This window comes from Lissotriton helveticus, chromosome 11 (assembly GCF_964261635.1).
Source record: "Lissotriton helveticus chromosome 11, aLisHel1.1, whole genome shotgun sequence".
NCBI lineage: Eukaryota > Metazoa > Chordata > Amphibia > Caudata > Salamandridae > Lissotriton > Lissotriton helveticus.
The window spans coordinates 1,058,924,847-1,058,948,916 of record NC_136072.1 but is presented as its reverse complement, the minus strand read 5'-3'; the positions used below and the strand labels follow the sequence as shown (position 1 = coordinate 1,058,948,916).

At 46.6% G+C, this 24,070-nt stretch overlaps 1 protein-coding gene across 1 annotated transcript in view; it reads right to left on the bottom strand.

The window, feature by feature from the left end:
- DENR (density regulated re-initiation and release factor) overlaps nucleotides 1–23,870 on the bottom strand; it is a 62,536-nt gene extending 38,666 nt beyond the window's left edge. The window contains exons 1-2 of the mRNA XM_078667576.1: nucleotides 23,625–23,870; nucleotides 5,397–5,517 (exon numbers count right to left, since the gene is read on the bottom strand). Coding sequence (XP_078523702.1) covers nucleotides 5,397–5,517 — 121 coding nt within the window. The 5' untranslated portion in view covers nucleotides 23,625–23,870. The remainder of the gene's footprint in view (nucleotides 1–5,396; nucleotides 5,518–23,624) is intronic.
- Between the last annotated feature and the right edge of the window lie 200 nt (nucleotides 23,871–24,070).

Here is a 24,070-nt window from a genome sequence, read left to right as displayed (position 1 = left end):
TAACCATTAAAAGTTAAACCTTTCTATGACTTAATAAGACCTGATTTTTCAGTTCGACATTGGACACAAGAACACACAGAAGTTCTCCGTTCCTTACAAGCAGACATGATAGCTTCTAAACACATACATATGAACACTACAAAACTGGAGATCCGTGTAATCGCGGGTCAATCCGGATACACATATCTAACTTTCAATGAAAGTGAAACGTTACCCACTGCATACAAATCACATTTGTAAACAAATGCTGAAATGCGCTTTGCATCCACAGAAAAAAAATACTGACAGCAGTACAGACTACTGTAGTGAGAGAAAGAGCACTTGCACAGGGGAAACAAATAATTGTCGAGACTCTGGTACTAACCTAAGAGGCTGTTACCAAGACAGGTGTTCCAAACACAAAAGCACTGCATCCATAAAGGATACAATATACTAATTCTCTCACTGCAACAGATGTAGATTACAATTTTGATTCTACATTAAAAACACAAGCATTTCTGCAGTAAGAACAAGAATATCCTCTCCTGAATGAAAAAAATGCCTCTAGCTCAGTATGAATATATAATTTACATGACTGATCTGCCCAGCCGGCCGTAGGAAGTGAACAGCAATATAGCGCAGCATGTGCGCTTGTGAAGGGACGTATGCGGGATAGTAAATTCAGTTCTAGCAATGCGCAGACACAGCCTCTAGGAGATTGCACGGCACAGCTGGTAGAACTAAAGTCCTGGTACTGGCACTAAAAAACATGGACCGAGAAGTCCCCACACTCATAGTGTGTGATTAGTTTTACTGTGTCCAGTCATACAATTAATATCTTCACTATTGGGGCCAGAATCGGTGTAGAGATTTCAAAAGTTACACAATAAAGCACAAATTGCTTTGGGAACGAGTGGCAGAGCTGAAAATAAGACTTGCCACGGGCTCATGTAATTGAGTCATCAGCATGTCGGCGTACATGTTTAAGGAAATTCACTGGCTGATGAAGCCGCCATGGTAACAATAAGAACAGCTACCTTTGCTGCAATCACTCGTTCTAGTACGAGAATAGACAGACAGTTAATGATAGCTGTGAACGCTCAGCCTTGTGGAAATGTTTTCCCCTCAAGTTAGATACGCAAAACATTACGTATGCTCAAATTCCAGAAGTGGGTAATAGAGTAATAGCAAACATGGATCGCAGATTAGGTTTAATTCTAGCTGCACACAAGGGTGTGGGTTCAGCACATGCAAGTATCGCTGCAAATATTTAATTACTGAAACAGTGTTACTGGTGGCCAGGTCTTACCAAACAGACCAAAGGCTTTGTCATTAAGTGCGACATCTGTCAGCAGATGAAGGGTTTCACTGTAGCACGTCCACCACAAACCCCACTATTGATATCAGACAGACTGCTTGCATGTGTCTATTTGGACCACTGCGACCACTTACAATCTGACAGGGCTTACAGGTACATACTGGTGGCAGTGGATTTGTGCTCTAGATTCCTGTGGGTTTGGCCCCAGTGCTTGGCTGACGCTCAAACTATTATAAAGGATTTGCGAGTCTTTATTGGGACATACGCAATTGGCACATTACATTCGGACCATAGCACTACGTTTAGCTCATGGGCCTATAAAGAAGCCATGGGAAGTTTGGGTGTGGTCTTGCAGTACTTCTCTCCATACCCTCTTGAGGGAAAGTCTATTGTGGAGAGGAAAAACCGTGACTTAAAGCAATCCTCAACAGCAAGGGTATTCGGCTCGGGTGGCAGTTGGGTCAATCAACTATAAAGGGTCCAGAGGGCACCTAACAACATGCCAAGAAGTTTCCTAGGGGGCCGTACTCCATATCAAGTCCTGTATGGGACTAGAATGTGGTTACCTGACCTCAATGAATTTCGGACATTACAAAGCAACGTCCAAGTAAAAACGACCGCCACTCAGGAAGTGAAAGCTATTTTGTCAAGACCTGTCTGGGTCCCTAAGATTGGGGACCTGGTCAGAGAAAAGATTGTGGACAAGAAAGAACCTGGTCCATCTTACAGAGCATCTGTACCGGTCCTGGCTGTCGAAGGAACAAGAACAGTACTTCTTCTGCCACTTGCAGGCAAGAAAGAAAAGAGACTCGTCTCAATTGATCTGATCAAACCACACTATGGGGCTGATACTCAATAGTAGGCGCGTGGGCTACTGGGTAGCCACCGATCTCCTCTCGCTACCATACAGGAAGTTCAGACAGAAAGATTAATAACCTCCTGGCTTCTAGATTCGACTCTACTAAGTGAAGGAGTTACCAACAATTAAATAGAACTTGTGCCTGTGGTGGCAAAGTGAGCTAAAGAATGATGATGGATTCAACCCGGATCTGTGACTGGGGTGAGTGAAAAGGTTCGGCCCTCCGTCCATCTCCATGTGTAAGCTTTGTTCCCCCTGAGTTGGCAGGGTATGCCCAGACGTGGGTCCTGTGCTCCTGTGCCACTGGATTCAAGATAGCCTGGCTGATGAAGGGTGACATACCACGAAACCGGTTCCAGGATGCTTGTTTCCGGTCCAGGGAGGACCTGGCTTGGCAGTTCGGTCTGGACTGTTCCCATGAGGCACAGGGTCAAGACTGATTTGCATATGGCTGGGACTGGGGTGGCATGGTGAGCAAAAGAACGATGGATTTACCCAGATCCTTGTGACTGGGGGTGAATGTTTGCATTGTCCAGCATTCCGTCCATCAATTATTTATTTTGCATATGTCGCTTTAAGTTGGAAGGGTATGCCCAGACGTGGGTCCCGTGCTCAGTACACCACTAGATTCAAGCTAACCAGTCTGAAGAAGGGCGGTGCCCTGAAACCGGTCCCAGGTTGCTCGTTTCCGGTCCAGGGTGGACCTGGCGTGGCAGTTCGGGCTGGACTGTTCCCACAAGGAATAGGGTCAAGACTGATTTGCATATGGCTGGGCCCAAACTCGGGTGGCCTAGTGGGCAAAAGAACAATGGATTTAACCCGGATCTCTTGACTGGGGGAGAATGTTTGAATCATTCAGCATTCCACCCATCTTTTGTTGCAGTTACAATGTTGAAATTGAACAGCAACAAAATACAACTAAAACACAGATCTCAATTCGGCCGAATACTGACATCTATGTTATTATATCTTGAAACAAGTCATCTGCCAGTTCTACAAAACCTGCTGGGCTACCAGAGATCGCTCGAACTGCATCTGGCTACTTAATCGATTTTTATACTTTTGCTGAACCAGAGTTACTGCCACCGCCTGTTTCCCATAAAAAACAAATTTGTGATTTCTACCTTTATCTAAAAAAGACCTACCTTGTTTCTCCCTGGGTACAGCTCTGGATTGCTATAGGTCTACAGTTCCTAGTCCTTTGAATAGGTGTAGTGACTACCTTTTCCCTACTGCTGAACCGACATTACCTTCCAGAACACTCTGCAGTACAAAATTTGAACTTGGCCCTGAAACTGAATGAATCATCACACCTTGAACAAAGAGACCTGTCCTTAGTGAACATTACAGCATTTCCAGTTCCTGAAGTAATAGTTTGGGACAGAGTTTCATAAGATGTATATGGTCCAACTGAACTTTTAAAAATACCACACCTGTTTGAAATTTCTTTAAGTGATATCATCACCTCCAGTACTTTCTCTGATGATTGGGACTTCGAAACTATAAATACTATGCCGTCTGATTTAGATTAAGAACAATCTGCTGCATTTTCGAGTAATGAATTGTATGATGATACATCTGACTCTGACACCATGTATTGTTACCAACACTATGGTCATCTTCAAGCTAATATCCCACGTAATGTTTTTTCTGAACATCAATGGGAACATTGCCCAACACCGCCTAAAAGTAGTTCAACAACATTTGCACAAAAGTTTGCTTATTTTTCTGCGTTTAACACTTCAGACCAGAGATATTATTATTATAAGCTGGCGCCTATACCTGCAAAGAAAAATATGCTCCCTAATACGGAACAGACATACTGCGATTCCTTTATTTTCCAACAGTCTTTACAGGGTTTTGACTTTTGGGGGGGGCATAGACTCAAACTCTGCCTGAGGGACTAAAGATGGGCACGTTCAGGGACCTGAGGCCTTATTTAGAGCATGCGTCATACCACAGCAAATTATCTTCCTGAACGACACAGAGCAAAAGACTCCCTGTCTTGGTCTGGCCAAGATTAAGGACTTGAACACACCTCAGATTTCCTTGCTTTCAAACTTTGAGGGTTGGTAAAATTATACACAACATAGTGAGGATACATTGGATGCCATATTACACAATGGTTCTTACAATTGGTCATACCCCAATTGGAAGGGATGGTTGGTTTGGCCTATCAACACAAATAGGTGTCAGTCAAGATTTAGGGGGTACACCCACAGAAAGGTTTAGTCTCCATATGCCTGACCAACGTTACGTATCAAAGAGAACACATGGGGGTGGTGACATTCTACATTGTTGGGAAGTTATGTCTGGAGTGGCTGCATATGCATGATTCAGCTGAAGGAGGATTAGGCATCTCCTGCTTCCTCTAGGATCTTGGGGTCATTTAAAAGCAGCAACAGAAGCACTTTAATGGGTATCAGTGGCTTGCTAAACCGCCTTAAGGCTTTGCACACTGCACATCATGCTCTCAATGCAACATGACCAATATTCATACATCCAAAACTGGGCTGTTATAATCTCAGATGGAAACTCTGTTCCAAGAGGCAACTGAAAATTGTAGTTTTAGCCAAACTGCAAGCATCTGAAAAATTGAGGGCCAATTCTTATTTCAGAGAGCTATTAAAATGTGGCTATTGTGATTCCAGATCCTGAAACAGCATGCTGGTTGTTTCCCCGACTACTGCTTTACCTGCAACCTGATGTGCAGGAGGCGTTGGTTCAGAGTCATAGTTCCAATATAATCACAATCATGGGTATGTGTGGGTACGCATTTGTCCCCATCTAAAAACTGAGACACATTCGCTTTTAGTAGCACTTATGACAATTTCAGCAAGATACTTAAGCACAAAATAATTGTTTCAGCATAGGATATACAAATGACAAACACTTGTGCTGAGCAGTAACACCACAACCTATAATAATTGTGTGGTGGCTTATTAGGAAGGGTTGTAATCAAATAGCAACTGCAAGGAAGCCATGTCGAAAAATGCCCACAGTTGTATATCGTATATTAATAATTAAAATGGTAACATAATTACTGGAAGTACACTCGCAGAACAGAAGTGTACCGTTTTTCTCCCTATAAAATGACATCAGTACAACTAATGGATCAGTATTTTTCTTTTTAAATAAATGGCAAAAGAAAATAGAACACGCTCTCGCAACCACCAAAAGACTACAGTTAGTAGGCACAAAAGAAAGTAGCAAGAAATGTGTACTCTCCCCCTTACTTGCCTCCACAGTAGAGCACCCTGAGCGGATAGTCGGACGAGTCTATTTTTGGGATCTTCAGGTCTCCTTTGCAGTCTATCGGGGTGGGATCTGCAGTCTCAGCAGCAGCCATTTCAGTGGTCATCTGATGACAAAGAAGCAAGCAAGCATGTTAGCTATGAAGGACCAAGAGGTTTCAGGATAAAGAAGCCCCTAGAAATAGTGGCTTTATCAGTGCTGGAAAAGCAGGTGGTAAAGAGGAGGCATTGAAGGAAAGCATAGGGAGGCCTCATAGAAACACGAAACAGCATAATCTCATCCAACTAACATTACAAAGTATAAAAGTAGGCATTTTACATCTCAATGCTGGACATTTTTCAATTTATAATTGAAATGCCCAGACAATAAGGGATTAAGAAAGGTGGAACAAACTTAAGTACACAAAACTGTGAGCAGAATTTCAAAAACAGTTAAAATTCCTGCCCAACTTTCAAGAGCCCGGTTAAAACTGCTAATTTCATATTTTAAAAAGTGCGAGTTTAACAAAACCAAAAAAAAAAAAATCGAAAGGATACCAATTGTAGGCGTACATCTGGGATTTACATAAATGTAGATATTTTAGGACATTCAAATAAAAGACCCAAGTAAATATGCCTAGAAATATATGAAAACTGTAGATTTTCAGCCATAAGCCTACTTCCCAGAAGTATATGCCTGCAAAGTGGGTAACAGTATGCATTCCTGTTTTTTCTCCAAATTAAAACAATTTTTTATGTAGAAAAATCCCTCAGACACCACTGAAAATCCCCCTGAAAATAAGAAGGTAGATGCAGGCATTTTCACATACAAACTGTACTCTTACCCCAGCCTTTCTGAAGGAAGTGTGCACGTGAATTTTAGGGATTAAGGGTGACATAGAGAATGTCTATGAATAGCCAAAAAGTTCGAAATGTGCGGGTGCTCCCAAGGTGATAGGTATTCCAAACTCCCATCCCATTCCACATGTTCTCATTGATTTCCCAAATGTAGCCCCAGAAGCGCACGTTTCTGCAGATCCGCACTCAACTAGACTGACTCTTTTGCACTCACAGATGTCACATTTTATGTACCCAAGTACATTTCAGGCACACAAAAAAGGTATCTGGATCAAACCCAGTGTGTAAAAGAACTGGGTTAAATAATACAATAGGAAACGTTTTAAGTCTTTAAAAGAAGCACCCTTTTCTGAAGAAAAAAAAGAACTAGAAAGTGTTGGGAAAAACCTGAAAGAGTAGGGGCCAAATAAACAAGCATTTACAATGCAATGGTTTTGCCTTTGTTAAAGTTAGAGCTATTGGCATTGCTCTTGACATTATTTTTATTTATGTTTTTTTTAACATAAATAAATGGCATTGTCATTTACAATGCCACTAGCTTTATCTCTCGCAAATGACACACACAAACACACAGAGCCCCCCCACTCACACACACAGAGCCCCACACACACACACAGACAGCTTCCCACATACTATCACTATAAATGCAACACTAGCCGCACACTTTCACAACAAATGCAACACTCTGCTAACAACTACCTCCTCAACCGGGTACTGTCCGAAAATACTCCTCAGCGCCCCACAACTACGTATAAAGGGCTCTATAAATACTTCAAAAGGACTAAATTAATAGCGGTTACTGTGCTACTCTCAAATACAAGCAGGGTGAATATCACCACAAGAACATGGTCGGAGAGTATGGCGAAGCCGAAGCATACTTGCTCTTGCAATGATGCAGTGCTGTTCTACATGACGCCGCGTATTAACACACATTACGTGCAGTAGCAATGATGGCAAAGTGTCATGTTTGAGAGCGAGGCAGCGGTAGCGGGGCGGGAACTGGGAGCCGAGGCAGCGGTAGGGGGGCGGGAACGGGGCCGGGGAGACACGGGGAGCGAGGCAGCGGTAGGGGGGTGGGAACTGGGAGCCGAGGCAGCGGTAGGGGGGCGGGAACTGGGTCCGGAGACACGGAGAGCGGGAGAGGGGGTGGGAACGGGCAACTATGTCAGTCGGCGGAGCTCCGGTGTACTGCCCTCTGTCTTGAAGAGCCACACCCTACACTAACCTTAATCGTACACGCCATAAAGATATTTCTCTCTGGGGTGCCGTGTTTGTACAGCCTTTAAGCTCGCTGGCCTTCCTGTGCGCTCTGGGTCCCCTCCCTAGCTCTACAGATCCCGCCTGTATCTCACCATCTTGACTCTGTTGCAGTGTGTTGCCTCTTCCTGGAATGCAGCGCTTTTCTGGCTGCGCGAGACCTTTCTACGGGTGCCGACGTCACAGTGCTACACCAGGCAACAAAGCAAACGAGAGAAGGCGTGCAGCGGACAGCCCCTTCTGCCTAAAGCTGCCATCGGGCGCTGCGAGGTGAGGCGGACCTGGTCCCAGGACTCGTGGAGGGGGCGCCGAGTGCCGTCAATGGCGGACCAGATTCGGGGGCGTTCTCGGCTTTTGGCTGACGTAGCGTGACGTTGCCAAAAGCCAAAAATTCTCGGGAACGCCCCCGAATCTGGTCCGAGATTGACGGACAGAGCCCTCTCCCAATGGCTAGCCTCCATTTATGGAGCTAGCCAATGGGAGGAGGGGGAGTATACCCGACTGCACACACAACTCATAAGGTTTTTTGGCGCATGCGCACTGCGTACGCATCGCCAGTCAAAACCTAAAAAAAAAAAAAAAAAAAGAGAGAAGGAAGAAAAGCCTAGGCGTGCATGGAAACCTGCCACCATGAGGCCAAACTAGAGATCCAGCTCATTATGAAAATTCACATAAGAACCAACCTCTTCATCTTGACGTTTCTTAATACAATCAATGCGCTCCCTCTTTGAACTAAAAACATATATGATGCGCTACATATGGCTGTATTAGGTTTATCAAATAAATGATAGTCTGGCCTTAAACAATGAAAATACATACTTTAGAGTTTGAAACACCGTACCAGGCCTGTGAGAAGGGAAGTAGAGGGTGCCATTTAAACTAGACAACGACTAGAAACATAATATAAACATTACATACAGGTGCTTTGTAGAACAAAAAAACACAGGCGAGCTCAATATATATTTGATTTTCATACAGAACTAGTGGTACAGTTATGGGCTCAGTATGCCAAATTTTCCTTCATTAGGCAATTAATTGACTTAATAGATTAGGAACATAGATGCTAATTTAAGTGGAAAACATGCACGGGGATGTGTAGGAGTAGTTGAGACGGATAAGAAAATCAGCTCTAGAGATGGATGAGGGAAAATTAGATCAAAGCAATGATTATGTTAAAGCAATCATTGTTGAAAGAGTCAGGTCCTTAGTAACTTGTAGTATGTGAACATCCTGGGCGATGTTCCGGTTTGAACACTGAAACAGTGACTTTCACAAGCTTTGAGATTTCTTGTAAAATTATAGGGGCAGATTTACAAGCCCCTTGCGCCTCTTTTACGCCGCCGCTGCGTCACTTTTGTGACGCAGCAGCGGCGCGAAGGATGCACCATGGTGCGGGGTATTTACAACGTGACGCATCTGGGAGATGCGTCACGTTGTAAAGCCATGCGGCAGAAGGAGGCGTTCCGGCGCAGGGGGGAGGAGGGGTGGCGTTCCTGCACAGGAACACCTCCTAAAAGTGGCTGAGTGAAATCTACAAGATTTCACTCAGTCACTTTTAGGCCAATGCTGCGTCAAAACCCTGCGCCTGCTTGAAGCAGGCGTAAGGCTTGACAGTATTGGACAGATAGAGCCCCCGAGAGCATTGCTGGAGCTGCGCTGTGCTTGCGACGCAACTCCAGCAATGCGCCGCCTTTACGACACAGATGCGTGACGTATCCGTGACGTTTTTGCCCCATGGTGCGCCGCATTATAAATGCGGCGCACCATGGGTGGCGGAGCTGCGGCGCACAATAACTGGCGTATCCCTGGGGATGCGCCAGTTATTGTAAATCTGCTCCATAGTATTCAGAACAGGCCCTGCTGTTTTGTTTGCATGTACAGATGGCCAATAAGACATACACATACATTAGCAGGTAGCCAATAAACGTGATATACACGCCCTCTTCGGCCAAAAGTATCAACATTTGAGAACATGAGGAGAATGGATGTAAATATCTGGGCCACTCCACTTTAGAGGAAAAGCAAATAGAAACGAATCCTAACATTTTAAGGGAAAATTACCCCACCAGCCATTATATTAAATCCAAAATTGGAGGTTCTCCGTTCATCAAAGTTCAAATCATATTGAAAAGCTGGCCCAACTTGAACTTTTGACTGAAATACAGTTAAGTGACCTTTATTACTGTCTTCGAGAATACAGGTGGAAACGTTTACTTTTTCTTTAATATAAAAATGCATGTCACTTGACATCTAAGCAAGTATCCCAGCAAGACGACAACAAACGGCCTGTGAGCAGCTGAAGTACGTGCATATTTGTCAAACAGGGATATAACCTAAAATTGCATATTAAAAAGGTCTTCCCCTCTAAACTGATTTTTACACACCCGACCTTAACAATTCGGGTATCACATTAAGTCTATGCACTGGGGTGACAGGTTTAAACCCTGGGCCTTCATCAAAGATTGCCCTGAAGACGTTTCAGCCGAAGTTCAGATGGGCCAAGGTGTAAATACAAATACACACACAGATACAACGGAACAATAAAATATCTCCTAAAATAAATATGCTACCCATGGTCAGTCCTGAATACATAAATTAAATATGTTCTTCTCAATTTGATTGCATCTATATGTTATTATCAGAAACACATTATGTTCCAAATACGCTTTAAGTTACAGCCCCGGTCACGGGAGCAGGCGCCTGCTGCTGCTGCGGAGGGGGAGCGTCCTGCGCTGGATCCGCCATGACGTTCAGAACGCTTCGGGTTATAACACAGAGAGAGAAAAGAAATCTACTTTTACAATAAGTCACATATAGAAATAACCACGCGATTGCGACAATTGAGCTTGCACTAGGCTTTGACCGGAAATCCCTACATTGTCAGCGGAAACTCCCTATGGCGCAAGAGCTTGCAGGGCACAGATGTGGCTTTCGGGTACCTAGGGTGAAGAGCTGTGCATCCGTTTACACACACCTGCTTACAACCGGGTCTAGTAACGGAGCCTCTCAGCTTCTGGCACCTTTTCGCTTAAAAGACAAGGAACAGCCCACACACACACGTCTCCGACACGTTCAATAAACTGGGGGTCCAAGGGGTACTTAGGGCGCAGTACAATTCCCCAGGAACTCTCAGACCGGGCCTCCTCTAGCTCAGCAGAAGGAGGGGTAGACACAGAAAAAGGACTTGAAAGGGCAAAAGACTGCATCAAAATCATCCACGGCCCGCCCCTAAGCCCTGCTTATACATGCGAATGAAGCGGCCATTTTGAAACGGAGAAATAAAGGCATTTAAATTTAGTGGAAAGGACGGGTCGTTCAAAAAGTATTTATATATATATTTATTTACATATAAAGCAATTATGTTATTGAACGGCTTTTACTGTCACCGAATAGATATCATTAGACTCTAAACGTTATAAGTATAATGATAGAGTTTAATTAAGTGCAAATATATATGTATGTATATGTTAATCAACTTTTACACAAATAGTGATGTAACATGCATAAAAATTGCGTTTTTAATTAAAACAACAAAAAGGAAGCATGCGATTCATCAAATTTACTTTCAGTTATAGAACAAGTCAGGTCCCGGCCCGGGCCGCGCTGTGATTGGCTGACGTCACGGGGGTGTCCCGGGCCGGCAGCCAATCACAGCGCGGCCCGGGAATGACGTCACGGGGGTGTCCCGGGCCGGCAGCCAATCGCAGCGCGGCCCGGGACAAAGGGGCGGGGCTTAAAAAAAGCACCAGAAACGCCCCCGAATCGCGTTTTCGGGAGAAAGCGCGATTGACAGCCTCTGTCTCCCAATGGCTAGCCTCCATTTATGGAGCTAGCCAATGAGAGGCAGAGGCGGGTCATCGATCATATATAGAACTCAATAGGTTTTTTAGCGAATGCTCACTACGTGAGCATTTGCAGGCAAAACCTAAAAAGGAAATACACTTTCACAATGGTATAAACACATATGCATCGCACCCAGAGCACAGGCATAAACATGAAGTGTCACACACACACCATCATATGCCTATCCCCCTAAACGCAAAAGAAGCGACCCCACTAATGGCAACGTGGGGCCAACACCCCATTAATTTCACAGGGTCCCAAAGGGTTACAGGCTGACATTTCTCAATACATTAGCTTACAGGCTGACATTTCTCAATACATTAGCTATGTGCCACTCAAAGTAATACAACGGACTAGAAGTCTGACGTGCCATAAAAACCAATAAAAACATAAAAGACTCGAAAATTGTCCTTGCCAACGCATAATCAATATCAAGAAGATTTACTGAAAGACCACCAGAGTTGGACTTCTTTACTCAACGCAAGTATTGGGAAAATGTATTTGCCAGGTATATTGTCTCTCTCAACTTCCTGAAATTCAGTTGACCTGTGTCGAATCCTCTCTCTGTATATTTATTGTTCATGTACATAAAAATGAATCAAATCATTCCAATGATGAAAATTTCGGGAACGCAATGGCCCAAGTTGTCATTTGTGTACAAATGTCAATCTGCGCATTTAATCGTCAATAGTTGTCCAACATGTGTTCCTGATAACAGCCTATTTTCTCAGATGTAAAACAACTCCCTCGCTTCTGAAAGGTTGCTAGGTACAAGTGGCACTCAATCACACATCTGCTATAAGGCTTAGTGTCACTGGTGATAACTACACCCAGTTTTGGCATATTTCCAAAGAGACTTAGGCGTACACACTTAAAAACAAGCCAACCTACAAGCCACAGAAGGCTAAGTGCTGACCAAAACACAGCTACTTCTGAAGCTATCCCATGAAACAATGGAATTCAGCAGCACGTGAATCACCTCTCAGGATTAGATCTGAAAGATGGGCAGACTTTGAGCACAAGCAGCATTACTACTGGCAAGAGTGAGCAACAACCGGTCGTATGCCACAATCACCTCTACACGGTTGGCAGGGCTGAGTAAGTGGCCACTCAACAACAGATTTATTTCAGAAACACTGGTAGAGCTGGTTTACATCCAGCCTTCTCAGACACGTGAGTGGATTTTTCGTGGTTCTGAGTAGTCAGTCACATTTCAGAATCACATCCAAAAGTACGGCTAAGTTTGGGCAGAATAAGTCACATGTCAGTTTAGCATTGCAACGGGTGCTAGAGTTTGGACAGAGTATGTCGCATCACCATTGCCCGCATAGATACAAGTGATTCAACCCAGCTCTACTACATCAAGTGATGAATATCATGCAACCACAATTATATAACGCACATTCATTCTGAGGTCTCTCTGGGTGCAAATGAGAGATCACTAATGTATATTGTGGCCCACTCCATGGTACTAGTTTTCAAAAGTTTGAAAGGGTGACAAGATGAGTGGGCGCACTTGGCTGTGAAAAAGTGACCATGGGATCAAAGTCACAGTGGACACATAAATCCAGATAATCACCATCCTTTAATAAAAGGGATAATTTTAACAAAGTAAATAAATTGTTCCTAAAACATATATTTTACTGCCACTTGAAGAAAACGATGTTGAGCGAATACTATCAGTCTAGTAGCCATTAATTGATTTTTAAAGCCCTGGAAATATTACATGGGGTACTGGGCCCCAATGACAATTTCAAGGTCTTTCAGTATGCTGAGAACTGTTAGTAGATATTACTTTTTTGGAGGTGAGGGAGGGGGGGGCAAGAGTTTTAAATAGCGCAAACTAAACCTGAAGGTACTATCAGAGCGCTTTTTTACGAGCACCAGTAGCGTTATAGACGGACACCTTAATTTTTGTTATTCACGGTGAGATTAAGTGATTTACCTAGAATCACAGGATGTGGAGTGTCCCTGTCGAGACTCGAACCCTTTAGGGCACATCCTCTCCCCCATGGGATCTATGGCTTTGCTGCTTGCTCCCCTCTACACAACCATCACAGGGGTGATGGCTGACATTACGCAAGGAATAGTATTATGGCCACTGACTTGCCTGCCGTTTTGTGCACAAGTCTCATGCTGACAATACCCAAAGCAGAATAGAGGTAGGTTCTTGTACTACCAAACTGGTCTGATACAGCTGTTGGACATGGGCCTGTTACAAAGTAAATGGGAGCCACGGATACCCCAAAATCACAGACAACAGAGTGAAGTTGAGGAGAACAGGAAAAGAGAGGTGGGATGCAAGGGGCACAGAATGATTGGAGGTGCACAAAGATCAGAGTGAAAAGGGGCAGACAGGGAGGGAAACACATGGGGAAGAGATAGAGGAAAGCAAGAACAGGGTGACAGGAAAAGAGACTATCGGGGTACTGACAAACTGTTTGCCAAATATTGCCAGGAATGGGGTCACAATAATAATCTTACCTTTGCCAGGATTGAGAAAAGAGGATACCCCAAAGGTACTACTTTTAGGGTACTGTTTGTGGTCTCAGATTGACACATTTTGACCACTCTGGATAGTGTAGAATATACTAGCTATTGGTCCTGAAGAATTACCGTCCAATAGACAGTTGTGGAGTGGTGTGGCTCACTGGTTAGAGGCGACAGAACCGGAAGCAGAGAACGGCCCGGGACCAGGGTTCAATTCCCGACGCGGCAGGGTCGTGGACCAGGGTCAGCGGACTCGATAATTCTCGCCTCGGTGCCTACTCTAACCAGGGATCACACTCGGCAACTCTGGGCATTAGCTTGCCTCATCTCTACAACGGCTCCCCCACATTCGACGGGGATGCCTGGTTTCACCTTGGAGATACCCAGTAGGGACCATCTCACAGGGATAGCCAGGACGAGTTCCCCAGCGGTCTACAGCGCCACGACGCCTCAGGGCAGCAGTGCGCTTTACAAGACATTAACATTTACATTTGGCAGGAAACAGGTTGACCTTTTGAAGGGGGTACCCTGTGAAATTATTACAGGGGCACGCCACACTTGTTTTTAATTAGGAGAGGAGACACACTCATTTAAGTTTTTCTGATTGGACCCCCTACCTCCTATTTTAACCTCACTCGTATCTACACTCACTAGGCCCCTTACACGCAGTGCACCTTTCGGCAAGGAATAACACCTAGCTGGCTGAATGTGTGAGGGTTCTAATTCCGACAAGAGAAATTCCTTCCTCTTTTCACATTTCACTCGTACAAACGACCTGTATTCCTGGTCAGGAACTGCATACCCTTTTTGTATTGATGTACCGCTGGGCATGTATGCTGGGCCTGTTGAAAAAAGCCCTTAGCTCCCCTTCTTTGTAGACATACTGCTGAGTGTGTAACATAACCACCAGTGAAGCTACTGCCTTTGTGAAAACTGCGGGAGAAAATGTGAAGCTGAATGGCAACACTCAAAACTGAAAACGACTGCCTAGAACAAAAACAAAAGAAGAGGTGCTTTCAGTAATCTGGGTAGACCAGAATATGCAGGTCAATAGTCTCAGAGAGCTAGTGATGGCAGAAAGCTTCCTGGTTACATCAGAAGAAGAGAGAAGAGAGATACCAGTTTTGAAATTATTGTGACTCTTGAAGTCCATGACAGGACGAAACTTCCGACTCCTTCTCAACCAGAAACAGAAGGTAGTAGTAACTCTGACCTAATTGGGTACACACTTTCTATTGCCACCTCTGAGAAGAGCTCCAGTTTCCTTTTCCCGAGAGCTTGATCAAGGTGTTGGACTTAAATGGAAAAAATACTAAGGAGGTTCTCCAAATTGAATTTTGTACCCCTTCAGACTTATTTCAGGCACCCAACAGCAGCCAGAATTGAAGGAAATTCTGCAACCATCCTCTTTGTGGTCTTTGTGGAGAGAAAGGCTGCCCCGGTTACAACGCCTTTATCAAAAGAGCTAGACTGCACCTTTGGATGCCACTGGAAGACCAAACATTTTCTATAAACAACCCATCCTCTAACAACTGATCTCAAACGGGCTATTCGTTTCATGTCTTTTGCTGATCTCAGCTAATTCTTATAATTCAGTTCCAAGGCAATTTAGAACCAGTAAAAGGTAACTACATTAAAATAACTTTTTGAGGGCGTCTTCTTTCCATGCCCTACTCCACATTTGACATTGAGCAGCTACTGAAATTCCAGATTCTGCTGCACATAAGGAATCAAAAGGTATGTCCAACACGAATCTTACTGTTCCATCATGGACAAAATGTTCACACAGTCACTGCCCTGTATTATCTCATCTGCTAATTACTGCAAAACCCTGAGAGAAGCGTGAACCACATATGTTGAACCACGAAGCAGCCCACAACCTCGCACAATGGCTCACCGACTGCGCCGACGAACTCGCACCACTGGGGAAACCACCCAGCAGACCCCACAGCAAGAAAGCCACGTGGTTCACGGACGACCTCATAACCTTTAAGAAAAACTGCCGCTCCCTGGAGAAAACCTGGCGTCAGGACCAGACAACAGAGAACATGACAGCCCTCAAAAAAGCCACCCGCAAGCACCACCAACTGATCCGGACCATCAAGAGAACTACCTACAAACAGCGCCTGGACAACAACACACAACAGCAAGGAACTCTTCAGCATTGTTAAAGAGCTCTCCAACCCCAGCGCCTGCAACAACGACATCACACCCTCGCAAGACCTCTGCAAAGCACGCGCCTCGTTCTTTCACCGCAAGATCGCCGACATACACGACAGCTTCGGCACACAGACCAACCACCCAACCACCGAACCAGCACACCCAACCGCCACCCACTGCACCTGGAACCCGGTCAACACAGAAGACACCGCCCGCACGATGAGCACCATCCACTTCGGCTCCCCCACCAACCCATGCCCGCACCACATCTTTAACAAAGCCGACTCCATCATCGCACCTCAACTCCGCGACGTCATCAACAGCTCCTTCGCATCTGCCACCTTCCCGGAGAGCTGGAAGCATGCCTAACTCAGCGCCCTACTGAAAAAACCCACCGCGGACCCCACGGACCTCAAGAACTTCCGACCCATCTCACTCCTCCCGTTTCCTGCCAAAGTCATCGAGAAGACTGTCAACAAGCAGCTCTCCGCCTTCCTCGAGACCAACGGATCCCTCGACCCGTCACAGTCCAGCTTCCGGGCAAACCACAGCACCGAGACCGCCCTCATCGCAGTCACCGACATCAGGTCTATGCTCGACAACGGGGAAACCGCCGCCCTCATCCTCCTGGACCTCTCAGCAGCCTTCGACATGGTATGCCACCGCACCCTAATACAACGTCTCAGCGACACCGGAATCCGAGGCGCGGCCTTGGAATGGATCATCTCGTTCCTCGCCGGTAGAACCCAGAGAGTCTGCCTCCCCCCGTTCCGGTCCGAGGCCACCGAAGTCATTTGCGGCGTCCCACAAGGATCCTCGCTCAGTCCCACCCCCTTCAACGTCTACATGAGCCCCCTCGCGGCCATCGCACGCAAACACAACCTCAACATCATCTCCTATGCCGATGACACACAACTGATCCTCTCCCTCATCAACGACCCGGACAGCACCAGAGCCAGCCTCCAGGAAGGAATGAAGGGCGTCGCGGAATTTATGAAGCTCAGCCGTCTGAAACTGAACTCAGACAAGACGGAAGTCCTCACCCTGGGACTGTCCCCCTCGGCCTGGAACGACTCCTGGTGGCCACCTGCCCTGGGCACCGCCCCCAAACCCACCGACCACGCACGCAACCTGGGCTTCATCCTGGACTCCTCCCTCACGATGACCAAGCAAGTCAACGCCGTGGCATCGTCCTGCTTCAACACCCTGCGCGTGCTCCGGAAAATCTTCCGATGGATCCCCACCGCTACCAGGAAGACGGTCACCCAGGCCCTCGTCACCAGCCGCCTAGACTACGGAAACACCCTCTACGCCGGAACCACAGTCAAGATCCAGAAAAGACTACAGCGCATACAGAACGCCTCGGCAAGACTCATCCTGGACATCCACAGCCACATCTCCGCCCATCTGAAGAATCTGCACTGGCTCCCCGTCAGCAAGAGAATCACATTCTGACCCCTCACCCACAAGGCCCTCCACGACGCAGGCACCAAGTACCTCAACAACCGCCTCGCATTCTACACACCAACCCGCCAGCTCCGCTCCGCCAGCCTCGCCCTGGCCAACGTGTCCCACGCATTCGCAAAGCCACCGCCGGAGGAAGATCCTTCTCCTACCTAGCAGCCAAGACATGGAACTCCCTCCCCACCCACCTACGGCTGACCCAGGACCATCTCTCCTTCAGGAAACAACTCAAGACCTGGCTATTCGAGCAGTAGCAGACCCCTCCCCTCCCAGCGCCTTGAGACCCTAACAGGTGAGTAGCGCGCTTTACAAATTCCCTGATTGATTGATTGATATGTTAATTAAGCATTGGCTCTGCCCTAAAGGTTAGAACCTGCACATGATCCCATAACAGCTATCTCAACATTGTTTTGAACTACATCTGGAACAGAATCGTCCTCAGATATCATGGAACCTTGAGAAGCTAAGCCAGCTGTCAGAAAGTCCATTTTATCACAGCTAAAAATTCATCACTAAACCCACCCAATGTGTATGGCTTGGCTACAAATGCAGGAAAATTGGCTACAAATGCAGGAAAATTGACTTCTTAATCTCTTTTCATTTGGGAAGCACTTTCCGGACTGCATTAGGCAGTGGAGAATGGTTTGGTTCTCTTTTTCAATATGGACTAAAGAAATCCACTTCCCGTTCAGTTTGCACAAGACCAGGGAGGGGCAAATTACCTATAGTTCATTGTAGTACCCAAGTCTATTCAGCCAACTATATGGAGGAGTCTAGCACATCCTGACCGCCCTCCTGATCCGAGGTATCTTGATCTGATGAATCATATCTTTAGTATTTTAGGGTTGATGAAGATTCTCTTGCTTTCAAGGCAGCTACTACTGCAATGTCCATCATTGGCTACTAGATAGCCACTCAAATTAAACTGGGTTTTGTGTGGTTTTCTAATGCCTTGTTTCAGGAATTGGGGAGGCTGATTACTGGCAACCGTATGCTTGCGTTTTTATAAATGCTTTTTGCATTCCATGCAACCAATCAATCTCGTTTACTAAGCAGGGAACTCGCAACACTCGCGACAACAAAAATTCTGTCAGCACCAGAGGCTCAGTTTATGCTCCTCAATCTTTACTGCACATTTTGCAGCCAAGCAAAACAGTAAAAGCACAATCTACATTTCCTAAAAACCCATCCACCAATTAAGGTACGCCACCCCTTAAATTAGAGGCAGCACAGAATGACTCCTTTTTTTTTGCTGCTGCAGCCAAAGCGAAGTACATTTTATTCTTGATTTTTCTACATGTTCCGATTCCTATTGTAATGCCTACAGGCTGTTGTAATAGTTAACTGTCATTGTTTTGTTGTTTATTGCCTTATGTGGTGTACGTATTGATTTCATTATCCTTCGCTATTACAGCCGGGCCAGTTTCCGGCTGCCCACTTTTTATCTCCTGCAGGCACGTCCCCGCACAGCCTCCTGTTTTTGTGGAGCACTGCGCAGAGACAGCACGGTAGATGCCATGGCTTGCGGCTGGATTCCTACAAGCTTGTTTCCTGCCCTGAATTTTTCAGACCCGCATAGTCACATTCAAGCGGACTTTGATGGTCTCGGACGTCAGCCCTAATCCCTTCATGGCTAGACCGCACTGAAAAGGCCTATTTCCATTGTAGACCTCAAGTGTCCACTTTTTTGGCAACCACAGCTAACCTTGTGACTGAAGACGAGGTGCTGACCTCTGGACAATCCACAGATCTATTACTTTGGAGCTAAGCACACCTCGAGTATACTTTGCACACTCCCCTCCTCTACCCCTTATATTTGATAATGGGATGTTTCTGTTATGCTAACCTCAGCTATAGATCAGCCAGGCTCTTCCACGACCCATACATGCCTTATAACGAAGAGGGGAACTTTTGGGGGAAAGGACTAGCTGACGCCCTTGATACATCTGTCCAACATTCAGTTAACAACGCTCTGGCCATAGCTTTACAACCTTGCACCCAACAACTGCAACTAATTGCTGACGTGTCCCCATCCACCCCACCTCCCATCACTGAGGAGCTCTTTGCCAGTACCCCTCTAAAGACTCATCCAAACCACAGGGAGACAAGTTACCCCATTCTCATGCCCTTGGCTGACTTTCTAAGTCCTTATTACTGACCACATCTATAGTGCCCCCTCAGGGTCAGACTATCTCTCCTGCACATCAGGGTGACTCCTCCCTGACCTTGGACACGTCAAACTCCCCCTCCATCCAACACCAGCCCACGCCCCCCCAAAAAGAGACAGACTAGACCCCCTCCCCCCATGGGGTGGGAACAGATTGGTTCTGTTACCATCAGTTCAAGATGGATTGTATCCATCTTCTCAGGAACTGCTCAGGTAAGGCGACTGAACTTAATGGACGCTTACTTGATTGTGCCAATTTAGGCTTCTTATTGATGCGCCCTCTAATTTTAAGGTTGGAATCAAAGGCTTGGGTATTCTCTTCTTCCAATTGGGCTGTCATCCACCACTTGGTGTTTCACCAAGCCGGTCATGGAGTTCTTGAGGGCATGAGAGGTCTGCCTCGTAATTTATCTGGACAATTTTCTCCTATTGCAGACTATCTCCCTGCTTCAACGCTGGGGTTTCTCATGAACGTGAAGAACACCATATTGATTCCTTTGCATTTTGTGGCGTTCCTGGGTTTCCAGATAGAAACTGTGACAGTGCAATTACGATTGCCATCCAAGAAGAGCCTAGATGTCAAGTGGGAGCTGAGAAATCTCCTCTGCAAGTATTTAGTGTCCCTATGACGGACTGCGCAAATAGTGGGTCTACTAGCCTCTTCAATTCAAGCAGTTTATTCAGGTCGGCTTCACTACCAGGCCCCTAAAAGTCTAAATATCCACCACTTGCGAAAGGGTTTGGCCTACTCGGACTCAGTGCCCCTGATTCAGAAGACCAGGGACGAGATGGATGGTGGTTACATTACATAGATGTGTGGACCGGCAAAGCAATCCTTGGGTCCCAGCCAGCTGTAATCATTGAACTGGACATAAGCGGATGGGGGTGAGAGGAGCTCGTTGAGGCTCGATCTCCACCGGCGGCCAGTGGAGAAACTTCACCTCCACGTAAACTGCCTGGAACTATTGGCTGGGTAATTTGCCATCAGAACCCTGTCCCCCGGAAATCATCCTGTTGCATCCTCCTGGGGATGGACAATGTGTAAGCCATCCATTGAGTCAACAAACAGGGAGGTACTAGGTCCCGTCTGTTGACGAAGATTGCCTTTGTCTTCAGTGGAAGATAACTGGGATCACGGAACATCTTCCTGGACGATCCAATGCGATCGCAGTCTGAAGTGCCACGTTCTTTAGGGATGCAAGCAATGTAAGCGTCATCGTCTCTTTCAGTTCCTTCAATGAATGTGGGATCTATGTCAGATCGATCCTATTGCAAATTGTCTCAATTGTCAGCTTCATCGGTTCTTTCATTGGAGTCCAGACCCTCAAGCCTTAACAATAGATGCTTTCTTGAAGGATTGGAGTCAGTGTTTGATGTAGGCCTTGCCCCATTTTCTTCCAATTCCTCGAGTGGCATCTCAGGTGAGGACTTAGAGGGTGAAACTGGTTCTTGTGACCCTGCCCTGGAGAGCTCACTTCTGGTTCCGGACGCAGATGGATCTCTTGTACAAGCTGCTGGTCAGACTCCAGTCCTTCCAGGGTCTTATTACGGATCCAGTGGGAGGGCTTCCACCCTCTAGTGTGAGAAAGTGCCATCTTTCTGACATTGTAGTACCCCCACTTTTTGCTGAACTGCTAATGTGCTTTGACTGAGTGTGTCCTGGGCTCCTGCCAACCAGGTGCACAGGGCCTGTGTTCCTTCCCTGAAACTGTGTTGAAACCAAACCCCAATTGGCATCTCTGGCCACCTATCAGCCCCTAGTAAATGGTACCCTAGGTACCCAGGGCATGGTGACCAGAGAAGACCCCTAAGGGCTGCAGCACTTATTGTGCCACCCTTAGGGGCCCTGTACCCAAACACCCACACATGCCTTTGCAGGCCGAGTGTCTGAGTACAGACCTATAGAAAGAGTTGACATGGCACACATCCCTGTGTGCCATGCTCACAAGACCCACTGCCCTGGCATACCTCCATCACCCCGTTAGCTGGGTGCCATATGCCAGTGGTGTGGGCACATGTGCATGAGCCCTGTGCCCCTACAGTACCCAGGGCCATTCCTGGGCACTGTAAGTGCAGTGATGCCATCAAGAGTATATGGTGCTGGGAGATTGTCATTACGAACTCCACAGCACCATAATGGCTCCACTGAAGACTGACAAGTTTGATATCAAACTTCTCGGCACATTAAACCCACACTGATACCAGTGTGGGATTTAATGTAAAATTCACCAGAGGGCATCTTAGAGATGCCCCTGAAAACCTAACCTACAATCCACGTCTGGTCTGAGAGGCTGCCTAGGCTGTCACACAGGAGACATGCTGGACCCCTGGGTGGAGAGCCCCCGCTCTCCTGGGCCTGCAACAATGCACATCCTGGGCGAGGTGCTAGGTCTCCTCCCCCAGGATGGGCAGGGGGAAGCTTCAAAGGCCTGCCGCCTTTGTGAGCTTCTCCAGACCACTTGCTGTACTCAGCAACTGGCCCCTACCAGTTCTGACCCCCACTTTGGCGGGAAGACTGGCGGGAAACCCTACGTCAGGAAGGGGGGTGTGCCAGCTAGTGCCAATCCCACCCCTCAGGTGGGAGAGGCGAGGTGAAGCACGACCCCGGGCTCCGGCCATCTTGAAGATGGGGAGGCCTGCCCAATCGCAGTTAGGCTCCTGTCCCCCCTCCCACAGGAGAGGAGCAGGCTAGGGGGTGTACCCACCCCAGGACAAGGTCCCTGTCCTTGCCCTACCTGTAACGCCCCAAAATTCAGTATTTAGGGGCACCCTGAACATTCCTTCCTCAGATCCCGATAAGAAAACAAGGAAGAAGATCAAGAAGAAGACCACCCGCTGTGCAGTTGCTAACAACAGGATGACACCAACTGACTTGGCCCCAGCCCCACCGGCCTGTCGACCCTGGAACCTGCTCCTGCTAAATCCCGGCGACTCCTGCGGACAGCCACCTTGAACAACCCAGAGGACCTGCCTGCCTTGGCCCTCTAACAGAGTGGGACTCTCATGAGCAGAGGCTCTGCTCCAACAGCAATACCCCTGGTGCCAGCCAGGAACCGCGAATCCAGCCCACTCTGCACCCGCCAAGCCCGCCCCTGTTCTTAATAGAACTGAAAATTCTTGACGTGAATGCTTGAACTTTTTTCACTGATCACTGCTTCCCACGTGAGCCAGTCTCTACAGCAACATAATCTCACAGTGTTAATGAAAAGGCAAAGTGGTCTTGAACAGGCACTTGGGACAAAATAACCCAGGCAATAGGGCAGTGTTTCACAGACACTACACAAGGAGATCAGTACTCCAAATTAACATAAGATACGCTTGCGTCAGTGGTAAGATACTAAGGCTTTGGCAGATGTCGCAATGTACAAATATAAGCAAGTTACCACCTACCATAACAGTCTCCAGTTACAGACGTGTCCTTGACTATATGGTTTTGACATTTTCCTAGCCAGGAATGGTTTCCCATACCTTTCTCAACTCACCTTCATTTGAAGGATGTGACCCTCTTTTCAGTGGCATTCAATGTCCTAAAAAGCAACATGCCTCCATAGTCTTGAATATGCTTACTGTCTTGGCAAAACAGCATCATCTTCCTAAAAATGCTTTTTCTCCTACCTTTGCTTTAATGAGATTACCCCTTTAAATATTTGACTTCAACCTCGCCCACGAGCCAACAGGTTGACAGTTATGGTGATAGGATGACAGTACTAGGGTGATTACATTTATCACCCTAGCATACCCCCACCCAGTTATAAGTGGACCACGCCCAGTGATAGCAGGGGGGGGGGCATGGTGCTATCACATCTACTGCCACGCCTGGTAGCGCCGCGTGCAATGGAACAGCACTGGGTCGTCACGATATCATCGGAGGGAGATTGTCTCATAACGGCCCTTTCCACGCTCTCTTATGACTTGACACAGAAAGATAACAACACTGGGTGATTAATACGGCATTTCTAATACTTCACCCCACCTAAAACTATATGTAGACATTACCGGTAGGCAGTGGAGGGCCTCCGCTTTCTGCAAAATGTTGTCTCAGGAACTCCAACCGGCACATGCAGGAGCCCGAGATTGAAGGCTGCTACGGAATAGCTGTCTCGTGTGGCTTCTACCAACTATCGCGACAGCTAAAGGTGCTATGATTCGGTACTTCCGGTGGGAACGGTAGGCACACGGGGCAAATGTGCTTCACTCTATTCTCGGACCACGGGCTACCGGTATCCAGACCTAAAGTATGGAAACGGAAACAAGACGGAAAACTAGAAGTATGAAACTGGGAATTCACCTGCTGAATTGGACGGCCATCATGAAATACCTATATTTCACAATAATTACTCAACCTGCTGCCTGGAACTCAGTACCTTAAATGAAAATTGTAAAGAATTTTACAATAATTAGCCCGGTTTTAGCTATTTAAGAAATATTTTTAGATTTAATGT